At 30.9% G+C, this 12,654-nt stretch overlaps 2 protein-coding genes across 2 annotated transcripts; one reads left to right on the forward strand and one right to left on the reverse strand.

The window, feature by feature from the left end:
* Positions 1-2,412: 2,412 nt before the first annotated feature.
* LOC130808230 (universal stress protein A-like protein) lies at positions 2,413-4,910 on the reverse strand. The gene is made up of 4 exons (XM_057673711.1): positions 4,469-4,910; positions 3,784-3,875; positions 3,542-3,660; positions 2,413-3,154 (listed from the first exon to the last, which is right to left on the reverse strand). The coding sequence occupies exons 1-4, from the start codon at positions 4,671-4,673 to the stop codon at positions 3,064-3,066; spliced, it is 507 nt and encodes a 168-aa protein (XP_057529694.1). The 5' UTR covers positions 4,674-4,910; the 3' UTR covers positions 2,413-3,063.
* Positions 4,911-9,503: 4,593 nt separating this feature from the next.
* Positions 9,504-12,134, forward strand: LOC130808528 (uncharacterized). The gene is made up of 6 exons (XM_057673992.1): positions 9,504-10,025; positions 10,105-10,330; positions 10,407-10,757; positions 10,944-11,017; positions 11,102-11,452; positions 11,547-12,134. The coding sequence occupies exons 1-6, from the start codon at positions 9,504-9,506 to the stop codon at positions 12,132-12,134; spliced, it is 2,112 nt and encodes a 703-aa protein (XP_057529975.1).
* The last annotated feature ends 520 nt before the right edge of the window (positions 12,135-12,654 follow it).

The raw sequence follows: 12,654 nt of genomic DNA on the forward strand, positions 1-12,654 counted from the left end.
TTTTTTAGATACTTATATATTTTGACATTGTTGACAAAAGTTATCTTCACGTTCTTTATTGAACAAATTCCAAATGGTTTGTCAAATCCATGCCCGTTAAAAGTTTCATATACATTGCCCTTAGAATCCTCTTTATTCTTGTCATTTCATTGAAGAATTTGCCATATTTATTCTATATAAAATCTACTATAGTTTCAATATAATAAATGTTATAGTAGGTTATTTTTGTGCCGAGAATCTTATAATTGACAGTAATTTTTTTATTTTCTAATGAGAGTGTATTATGACCTCATAGACTCGATGATTTGATATTTACCTGAATTTATAACCAAATTCAATTTAACTCAATATCATAATTTAAAATCAACAAAAATATAAAATCTAATTTTAAACCAACCTGAAATAACTAACTCAAAATCAATTCGTTAACCCAATAAACACCATCAAATCTATTTCTTCTTTGCTAAGTGGAAGAGAATTTTAGACATCAGCTTGGAAGTTGTTGCCAGTTTTTCATTGCTCAGTTTTCACATCAAATATGAGTTTGATGCCAAATGGTAGGCCCTACCAAATGCTTTGAGTCCACTAATCTATACTAAACATGATACAATGTGAATATTAATCACAAAAGTTTGTCATTATAATGAGATTAAGGGGTTTGGGTAGCTATTTAATAGTTATAGTTTTATATAATCTATGTTTCATGTTTGTCAAGCAGCCACAAGTTTGTCCTCTAATTTTAATCCTTGATGATTTCATCATCACACTTTTTGAAGGGATTAGTTCTAATAGGATAACTTAATTAGCACTTAACTTATGCTTTTCATCTTTCTAATGACTAATTATTCTTTGTTATTCCAACTTGTGGTGTTCAATTAATGGTCCAATACCTATAATTTTATTCCATGAGTGTCCTTGATCATTGTTGTGATATTACTAAATATATTGTTTTTAATTTTTTTAATTATACATGTAAAATTGTAGATAATGGTCTGAGTTTTATAAAGTTAATTGGATATGAAGTCTTTTATATTAATAAAAGATAAGATATTAAAAATTTTATATTCAACTTCAAACTTAAAAACATTGTACCCCTTGAAATAAGGGCGTATTGCATGCATTTACCTCTTATGATCGTGGTCAAAGCTCGAGCGAGCCTGAAATAGGTCATGCCCTTAAATCTATCAAATAAAAAGAATAGATGTTATTGTCGATATTATTAATTTCCAGCTAATATATCACATAGCGATTTGTAAATTTAACAATTGGTTTTAAAAAAATTAAGAATATGATGTATTTATTGTGATGAAAAAAAATTAATTAGTTTTAACGTAAATTGAAAATTAAGGGTTTTTTGTTGCATTATTTAGAAAAAGACTCATTTTTTAATCAAAGGAATTAATGCCGTGCTAGTTGGAGTACCTATCCCTATTCAAATATTCCATGACACCTAACTTTGCTTATTTAATCATTTTCTATTTTAGTAAACTTTTGTTCTTATTTATATCTTTTTGAAATTCAACTATTCAAATGATTGACATTAAATTATTATTATTATTTTTATTGTTTTATCTTACCTGCTTTTTCAATGTAAGTATTTTTTTTTTTAAATGAAACATTTAATTAGGATATAAGGGAGTATATATAAAATTTTGGTGATACAATGCCCTTTAATTGTAAGGATAATATTATGGATAAAGTAATTAAGTCCAAAGAATATTTAATGGTGAATATAGATAGTGGTTAATCTTAAAAGGTAGTTTAGGTGCACGCTCATTAGTTGTGCTTACGCAAGTTTTTAAGATCAAAGTCCATTAACAACGCCATTGAGTGTTAAATATTCCATGATGCTTCTAATCTTACAACCTTAATTAGCAATTTCAATTAGTTTAAGAATCATTAATTTAAAATATATATTTTGTGAACTACGTATCTATATTTAGTTTTTCCACGTGTAACATATTTACAAGCAATTTAATCAAGTGATTTGTCTTATCATATGAGTTGTATTGTTCTTATCCATTTTCGGTGTGCGTGGTTGCCTTGTTATGGTTAGAGCCTTAGAGGTGTTCATTCGGCTAACGGATTTAGCGGCTATTTGATATTGTTTGGTTCGATTAATTGTCGAATATATGTTTTACATATATTTTGGGTCAATATTTGATCGATGACCAATATAGTTCAAAACACCAGTCGATCAGGTTCAAGATGTTATAGTTATTTAATGTAAGCTATTCTTGTGAGAGACCGTTTTTTGGTGAGATAACCTCAAATAAGGAGTCAATATTCATATAATATGTAATAAATAGGTTATTTGAACAATATATAGGGTGCATCTCTTGATAAGACTGTCTCATACAACAAATTATGTTGAGTTTTTATTACTATTCTCGTCATTTAGTACCTATAATGAATGTAAAATTGTTGTCAGAAACAGTCTTTCTAAGAGACACATTACATATATGGGCTAAATAGCCCAATTAATACAACTTAAAGTGAAAATAAGAATATAGGCTTCATATTTTGAAATCGTTTCTAAGAGAGATGGTCTCTCACAAGAGTAGCAAATAATGAAACGGCAAATATAGTTAGCGGACAGCGGTGAAGACTAAAGAGTCCTTGCAAAGTTAGAAGAAGCAACAAACGGGCTGAGTCCGTGCATGCATGTTGGATTTTTCAATTTTGGGCTTCAGTTCCTTGTTTATACTCAATTGGTGCAACAAATGGGCTTGGTTTGTGCTTGTATGTTGGATTCTTTAAATTGGGCCTCGTATCCTTGTTTGTACTCAATCGACTTTATATAACACAAATTATTGTGTGAAACCGTCTTACTATGAAATGCGCCCATAATAAGCTTAAATAATATAAATTATGATTATAGAAGCTTCTTGTTTTTTTGGATTTTAATCTGGTAGTTTTTAGTTGTTTTCTGTGATTGCAACCTTATTTATACACCATGCACTAAGACATTATCAAGTATTGGTTTAAATTAAAGTTTAAGCACATACATTACAGGTTCATAAATACATTATCAAACAACGAGTTAGCCACGGTTACTTAAATTTAAGACTTGTTACAGACAGGTTGCTTGACAACAAGAACAGGACACTTAGCATGATGGACACAGTAGTTGCTTACACTTCCAAGCACCGCTCTGCAATAAACATAATAAGAGATATGATTATCAAAATTCCGATTTTGATCAAGGATTCTAACAACCTTGACAAGAGATCAAAAACATGAGTAAAACTGCGTCTATTGATACGGTCTTATACAAAATTTGTTGGCTTGCTACAAACTTATATGCTTATGTTAAATTAAGCTGAACATATTGTAAATGCTAGCATATTAATGAGAATACGAGCTGCACACACTTTACAAGCCAAAAAGATATATATCATCCCAAAATCATATGGCAATGAGAAGAAGGGCTCCAATAACTTATATAGTGTGCACACAATTTTTAATTTGTTGATATAAGATAAATTATCCCAACAGCTTAGACTAAAACAAATGAAGGTTAGTAGAGGATGAGACAAACCTCCCTATAACTCCTCTACTATGACTTCCCATAACAAGTAATTGACATTGAAATTTTTGCACAGCATCACATATAGCATCTTTTGGATTTCCCAAAACTGAAATTGTTTCAGCATTAACCTAAAATCACGTCAAATGTGAAATATAAGTGGGGCACTTACAATTCAAATAAGAAATGTAGAACAGTTTTATTGTGTATCAAATTAAAGGGTACGTGAGGATCTAAAAGCTCATAAATCATACCCCATACATGGCACAGATATCCTTGGCTTTCACTAAGAGAGCCTCAGCAAACTTTTTCTGATTGTCTTGGATTGATGTTAGCACGTTAGCCGCTGCAAAAATACATTTGAAATGTATTGCAAAAATACAGATATCCCCATTTTAAAAAATATAAATAATGTCATTTGCAAATTACAAAAATCATTATTTTTTCGAATTACAATATTAATATTTTTTTTTTCAAATTACAGCTACTATAGTATAATGTATATGATATTTAGAAATCACATGATTCTAACTACTTTCACTAATAGTCATAATTCTATTATGAGAGTTGAATGCTATAGACATGATATTTTAACAACTTTAATTCAAAAAAAATATATTAAAACTATAATCCATAAATGATCTAATTTAAAACCATAATTCACAAATAATTCAAAAATAAATACGAAGATTTAATGTTGATGTACATAACCATTAATATAGACCCTTTGAGTTAATTGTAAACAATTTTGTTATAATATCAAGAGCAAAACTAATCATTGCCTGCTTATTACTCCCCCTTCTATTTTTTCTATTAGTTTCATTTTCAAATAGCGTTAAATCACCCTACTAATCTCATTTTTATTTATAGTATATATTAATTACAATTAATCTAAAGAATGTAAGAAGTAATAATATATAATAGTTCACAAATACATACGAAGAGTAGATCCATAAGTGGTAGCAAAAACCCCAGCATATTCAAGAGGAATGGCGTTGAAAAGAATGAGTCCATTAGATTTGAGTGTGTTATCAAGATTGCGAATTGCCCATTCCAGTGCTATTTTGCTACATTCACTCTCGTCAATCGCTATCATCACCTTCCTCTTGTCCTGTCTTTCTGCACCTAATGCTATGTCCGCCATTGCTTATTCTTTCTTCTTAGTTATATTTGTTGGCGAATAAAGAAGATATTGATGAATTAATGTAAGTGTGTGTTTAAATCCGTGTGCGTATTACCATCTGGTTTCTTTTACCGCACATCGACTCATTATATATCCAACGCTACACTTGTACTAATTTTATTTTGCTCTAAGCATAGAAATTGTGTCGTGTTGTGTTGTGTTTGGATTGTACACCTTGGATGTTTATTGACTATTATGCCACATGTTATTGTGTCGTGTGTAATTAGCATTGTTTGGATGGAAGAAAATAAAAAAAAAAAAAGATTGGGAAGGATTTAGAGGAATGAATATCGTTTGTTTGGATAGTTCAATTAAAAGGAGGAGAAGGGATTTCGAGAGATTAAGTTTACTAATTTTGTTAATATAAAAATCTCTTCATTAATCCCTCTTAAATGACAAATAAGGGAGTTAATTTTATTTTTCCCTTTCCCTTCCTTACATTTTCTTCCCTCTATTTTATTTTTTTTTATTTTTTCTCTTAATTTGCTATCCAAATATAAAGTTAATGTCACTATAAATTGATAATTGTATGTTTTTTATTTATTTAAACATCAATATATTTGTTTTATTTACTTATTTAAATGAAGATATATTTGTATATTATGTAATAATAATTTTAAAACTTGTACAAGTGTATTTGTATTACTTGGTAAAATTAAAGAATAATTGGTGAATTACAGCCTTAAAATTTAGGACGTTTGTGAATTATTGCATTAATATTTATTTTTTGTGAATCAAAGTCTACAGATTCAGGTCAAATCACACGATTCTGACCATTTAATTTGTTATCGGAATTCTGCAATTTGACGTAAATGCTGTAAACTTTAATACTTAGGTGGTTGTAATTCACAAAAAATAAACATTAAAAATGTAATTCACAAAAGTTCAAAACTTTGAGACTGTAATTCGCAAATTTATCTAAATTAAATTTAAAATGAAAATTTATTTCTAAAGATCCATATTTAGGTATTTAGCTTTTGAAGATTATGTATCCTACAAAAGATTCAGTCTTCATCGTTCTAGTCCAGCATTTACGACACTAACGTTTCATCTATCAAACTTTATCGTCTGTCACCATTTTTATTTTTTTTTAGTGATATCCATTTCAAATCTAACCGCACTTGAACTAATCCTAATCAAATCACCAATTTAAACCAACACAATCAAACTCCAACTACACTTAAACGGAAGAACCCAACCCAAAATCCAACAGAGTATACTAGGGATTTTACAAGTATTTTGGTGTTTGGTACATAATTTTTGGCTTATTTTTGTTGGTTGATCAAATAGCTTAAAAAAATTATTTGGCAAATGGCTTTTAAAGCAGCTGAAAAGTTAATTTTTAAGTCGAAATGAAAAAACTGCTCCAGCTAGTTTTTTTGATTGGCTTTTGACTTGTTGACCCTTTTTTTCTCTAATAAACAGCCAAACATCTCCACAAACAGTTGGCCTTTTCAGCTAGCTTAAATGCCAACAAAAACAACCAATATTTTCAGCCAACAAACAACATTTTCAGCTAATCAAACAAGCCAACTAAAAAGCCAACCACCAATAGTCAATTACCAAACACTCCATAATCGAACCAAAACGATACGTAGTACAAGTTGAATTTGATGTTAATCTATTAAAATTGTCAACATTTGTAGCTAAAATTGGACCGTAGTAAATAAATAAGACTAAAGAAAAATAATTTAAGTTCCTTGACAAACTAAAATATTCTACTCTTTTATAGTCGCTAATTAGTTTAGAAGTATGTGGAGAATGATTCCCACTTTTTCTCTGGTCCATTTTCTTGTGTTAGCTTCCTCATAACCACAGTCCACATGCAAAAGAGACGTGTTTGACTGCACAAATTACTAAATCATTGTATATTAACAACGTGTTCTACCTGGGTTTGTATTAAAGGGCGGCATCCATAACCATGCTTCTTTTGGAATCCTCCGTCACTACCCATTCCAACTATGTATTAGGTAAACTCTCCATTTGTGATTCTAGTCGATAAAGATCTACAAACGATTAAACTGCTTTTGAATACTGACAGGTAGAGCCCAAGAACTATAAATAAAACAAATGTCTCTTTCTTGATTCAAACTCAAACATGCGTGAAATGAAGATCCTTACAACAAACCAATTCAATTAAAATGTTAAAAGAAAAAATTATCATGAATAATACAAACTTTTACTTATTTCATTACAATAATACTAATTTTTGATTAACCACGAATTATACCACTTAGGGGCGTGTATTCCTAAAAAAATAATACCGGCCTTTATTTAACCATTAATTTGTCTTTGTTTTTTAGTCAGATAAAATACTACAAATAAAAGTTCGTGTTATTTTAGGCAAACAACTTGTAAGTTGATATCATTCATGGTTAGTCAAAAGCCGATATTATTGAAGCGAATTCAGTGAAAGTTTGTATTATTCACAGTAATTTTTCCAATGTTAAATTGATGGTTGAGGTTCCAATATATGTTATATATATACTCTAATATGTCCGTTCACACGATAGCCCTTTGGGCTAAAACAATAGATGCGACACATACCCTCTTCATATCTAAGCGCTAAATATTACACTTTTATTGACAGACGGTTAAATTCGAAACCGTGACTTCTTATCATATTGGCTTTTAATATCACGTCAAAAAACCAACTTAATTATAATCTTAATAAGCTGGTGGTTAAAGTCACGTGGTAAGATCTCATACAACCAACTGAGCTGCCCATGATGGAGGATAATTTAATTAAATATTGTTTGTGATGAAATGAAAAGTATTCAGCTGTTCCGATCCTAGGGACAATTAATTGATGGGCAGCAACTAACACTGACTGACTTGTAATTCCTAGGTTGTAGTTTGTCTCTGTTTTTTGATACTTGTACTCACAATTCTTCGACAGAATGGAAACTTTTAAACCTCGTCTTAGAATTCTCTGTTATTTGTGAATTCCAATTAAGATCAAAGACACATATTTATTTAATATCTATAATTAATAATAGGGCGAGGAAATGAGATAATTAGCTAATGAGAATTGAACTCATAATTTTATTTAAAAAGGTATTATTTATTCTTCAACTGAAATAAAATCTAATACTCTTAATTTAATAAAATTGAATAAATGTTGACATGAAAAAATAGTAACAATGTAACATAAAAGTAATTCTTTTATCATTATAACATGTTTCATATTGCATACTTCATTGATTCTATAAATAATAGAATTAAGTAATAATTATCAAAGCCTAGCTAGTAATCATATTTATTTAGAATAATAGATCATCATAATCAAAGTTAATTAATTATGGAATTGATTCTCATAGATTATTATCACTATAGTTGTATTCATAGTTTCATTATCATCATATTCAGTGTATTTCGCTCTTAAAAACTATGATCAGACTCTGAAAAAGAAAGAAAGACAGCAACATATACCCATAAAGAAGGATGCGGCAAAAAAGTATCCCAATTCGAGAAAGATGTACATATAGAGAGATTCATGTAACGAGTGAGAATGAATGAAGTTGAACTCGCGAGTCTACATCTTAGCGTACAAGCTGGACCATTAGCATAAAAATAAAAAAGATAAAAAATATTGCTTACTATAGTTCATAATTGATTAATAATAATAATTATATAGTTAACTAATCATAATTATTTTGGGTAGTTGATAAATAATTCAAGAATCATAAGTTTAATTGCAAATAAGTATTATCTCTATCCTTTTTAATTTGCACAATAAGACTTAAATATGTGAAAATTAAATTTTTTAATTGTTATGATACAAACTCAAAAGTACTGTGAGAATAACCAATAATAACCATACTTCATAAGTCATAATCAAAGCTAATATATATAATCATAGTTTATAACTTATTTTTTTATCTTATTTAATATTAGGGGGCGTTTGGTTGGGGGTAATAATCAAAGGGAAAGGGAATGGAAATACCCCATTCCCTTTGTTATTGTTTGGTTCCCAGTTTCAATCATTCCCTTTCCCCCATTTTAGTTTTGGGTTTACCCCAAACTATTATACCCTGATTCCCCCCGTCACTTTCCCATTCCATTCCCCCCTTCATTCATCACCCTCTCCTCTCAAACGCTACGTACGCTGCTGCTGCACCTCCTCCCTCAAGTTCTCATCTCTTCCTCACACCTCCTTCCTCAAGCTGTTGGGCCTGCCGCCATTGTTCGTAGCATTCTTCTTTTCAATCTCGATTTTATTGCCGCCATTGTCAAATGTAAGTTATTCTTGCTGATTTGAATCTCTTTTCTCTTCACTCTTTTTCCTAATTTCTGCTGCTTTTTTGATGGATTGGAATTCATATTCGTGTTCTTGATGAATCTCTGTTCTACCGCCATTGATGAAAGCCTGCGTTTTCGGTTCTTGTTGTAATTTCGGTTCTGCTGCGTTCTTGTTCAACCGCCATTGTTCTTGTTGTTTTTATGACTTATACTAGCATTTGAATTGTTGAATTGTTCCTAATCTCTGAGTCAAATGTAATTTCTGTTCGAGTGAATGAACTTGCATCGAAGATTTCTGTTCCTAATCTCTCTTCCTAATCTCTGTTCCTAATCTCTGGATTTCTGGGATTAATTGAATTTCTGGGTTGTTCTACATAGTTTTGTTGTTCTACATAGTTAAGTTGGATTAATTGTAATTGAGTTCAAGTTGTTCTACATAATTTTGTTGCTTGATTATATTGTGATGGGTAAATATCGCCTTTTCGCCTTTTCTGGGTTGTTCTACATAGTTCTTATTGATGTTCTTATTGATGTTCATTTCTACAGAAAATGGCTAGCATTGGTACTTCTTTGAAAAGGAAGAGAAATTGGGACTGTATTCGGTTCATAATTACTATGATTAATTGTGTTGTGTTGCTACATTTGATGTTGTACTCGATGAGAAAAACTATATATGATTTCCATTATCTTAAGCTTGATAAAAAAACTAGGAGAAAAATGAGATTACACAACTTGAATAGAATGATTAGAGAAAGTGACACTTTGTGTAGGAACTATATTCGTATAAATCGATACACATTTGATGTGCTTTTAGAGATGGTTAGAGATATTGGTGGATTAAATGAAACAAAAAACACATGTTTGGAAGAGATGGTTGCGGGTTTCTTATACACATTAGCTCACCATAAGAAAAATAGAATGATGGGTGCACATTTTTATAGAAGTGGTGAAACTATTAGTAGACAATTTCATGCTTGTTTGTTAACAATCTTAAAGTTACATGCTATTCTTCTTAAGAAACCAACACCAATACAAGAGGATTGCAACGATGAAAGATGGAAATATTTCAAGGTAAATAAAAACCAACACTTTAATTTGAGATAATAGAGAGACTATTACATAATTTAAAGTGATATTGTTTGTTTTGTAGAACTCATTAGGTGCCCTTGATGGTACAATGATTCTAGTGAATGTTCCTTGTGAAGATCGATCCAAATATCGGACTAGAAAAGGTACCCTTGCTATGAATGTATTAGGAGTATGTTCACCCGAGATGGAATTTATATATGTCTTACCTGGTTGGGAGGGATCGACACACGATGGTCGGATTCTTCGAGATGCTATTTCTAGGCCTAATGGGTTAAAAGTTCCAAAAGGTAATTTGATTGACGTAATAGATTTTATTTGAGATTAACTTAGTAAGAGAGTAATATTTTTTTTTAATTTGTCAAGGTTGTTATTATCTATGTGATGGAGGATATACTAATGGAGAAGGATTCCTTGCACCATATAGAGGGCATCTTTATCATCTTAGAGAATGGAATAATGGCCCCCAACAACCTCAAACCGCCGAAGAATATTTTAACTTAAGGCATGCAAAAGTTAGAAATGTGATTGAGAGATGCTTTGGGTTACTCAAGGGAAGATGGGGGATTCTTAGAAGTCCTTCTTGGTTTAGTTTACAAACACATGGTCGAATTGTACTTGCTTGTGCCTTATTACATAATTTGGTAAAGAGATACATGCTTGCAGAATTTGATGATAAGGACTTGTTTGAGGAAAATGATAGTGATGATAATGATGGTGATGATAATGAGGAAGATGATGTGGAGTACATAACCTCCATTGCTGTAACCGATCCATGGACGAATTTTCGAAATACAATGGCCCAATATATGTTCGATGATTGGAGGGCTAGACACCGCAGACTTACTTTGTGATGTTATTCTTTTTTATTAAAAAAAATTGTTTCTTGTATTTGAACTTGAGACTTGTATGTTTATTTCATGCTTGATTTTTTTTTTACTTATATTGGACTTGAGGAAAATTTCCTTTGTTTACTTGTATTGAATATTTCTTGGTTAATTTCATTTTTATATATGTGCAATTTTGTTTTTACTATGATCAATATGGTTCAAATGTTATAGAGGATGGATGAAAGTAGTGTAAGTGGAGGTGGAAGGGGAAAAAACAAACGATTTTGGACTGCTCAAGAAGATAAAGTTCTTGTGGAAGCATTGTCAGAGCTAGCTATTGATCCTCACTGGAGGTGTGATAATGGATTCAGAAGCGACTACATGGTTTGCTTAGAGGAGGTCATAGGTAAGGCTCTTCCTGGTTGTGGTTTGAAGGCTCTGCCACACATTGATTCTCAACTTAAGACACTTGGAGCCAAGTTTAGGGCTATTTCTCAAATGTTAAATACAAGTGGATTCGTTTGGGATGATGAAAAAAAAATGGTTTCTGTGTACCGGGCTGTTTATGACGAGTTTTGCAAGGTATGACAACCTTTGTAAGGTCATTTTAATTATGTTTGAGATTGTTTGATGATGTTGTATATTTGATCATTTTGAGCATTTTTTTGTTTTTCAGAATCATCCGAATTGCAAAAACTTGTTTGGAGTTTCATTTCCGCACTTTCATGAACTCATGAATGTTTATGGCAAGGATTATGCTACTGGAAAACCAGCTGAAGATTATGTTGAAGCAATCAAGAATTTGCAAAATGTTGCCCCTCCACAGGTTACACTTGATTCAAGTGATGATGAGGGAGTTGCTGCTAGTGGTAATGCCACTCAAACTGTTACTTCTCCTCCTGCAAAAAAGATGAAGACTGAAAAAACTTCTAAAAGAAGTAAGAGAGGAAATGGTGGTGAAGGTAGTTCTAATGAATTGGCTAGCTTACAAGCATTCATGAAAGACATGAATGTTCATCTTTCCACTATGGCAAATGTGATGGCACGCACTGATGATCGTGAGCAAAAAATAGTTGAAAAGACTGAGCAAGTGTTAGAGGAACTACTCTCTTTCAATTTAGAAGGTGTAACTCCTAACCAAGTTTTTGAAGTGGCTAACATTCTAACCGCACAACCAAACAAGCTTCTGATATTTTCAAAGTGTCCCGACGCTTTGAAAAGTGCTTATGTTAAGAGTCTTCTTGGAGGAAATAGTAATGCTTAGATCTTATGTTGTGGTTGCATGAATGATTTTGAAAGGACTAGAACACTTTTGGTATGTATTTTGATCTAGAAATAAGTGATTATTTGTAATCAATCGAGCTAGAAAGATATTATTTAGAGTTATGTTTTTTTTAAAAATAAGTTTTTCAAGTTTATCATATAATAACTAGTTATTTTTGGAAAAAATATAAAAGAATTTAAAAAATCATAATTTGATTCCTTAACTTGAACCAAACAATTACAAAGGGAATCAATGATCAGTTCATTCCGTTTCCTGAACACAGCCAAACGACTAGGCTAAATTAAGGGAATTCATTCCTTTCTCCTTCATTCCCTTTCCTCATTCCATTTCAATTCCCTTGTCCGAACTAAACGCCCCTTATTAATTTTATTCATAACTTAATGATCATAACAATATTTATTTCTTTACTTATAATCGAAAATTCACAACCTTATGCCATCAATCATAGTTTAATAATCATTATAATAATTTGGAGTTCATAAATTACAATAATACTTTT

Source organism: Amaranthus tricolor, chromosome 3 (genome assembly GCF_026212465.1).
Source record: "Amaranthus tricolor cultivar Red isolate AtriRed21 chromosome 3, ASM2621246v1, whole genome shotgun sequence".
Classification (NCBI taxonomy): domain Eukaryota; kingdom Viridiplantae; phylum Streptophyta; class Magnoliopsida; order Caryophyllales; family Amaranthaceae; genus Amaranthus; species Amaranthus tricolor.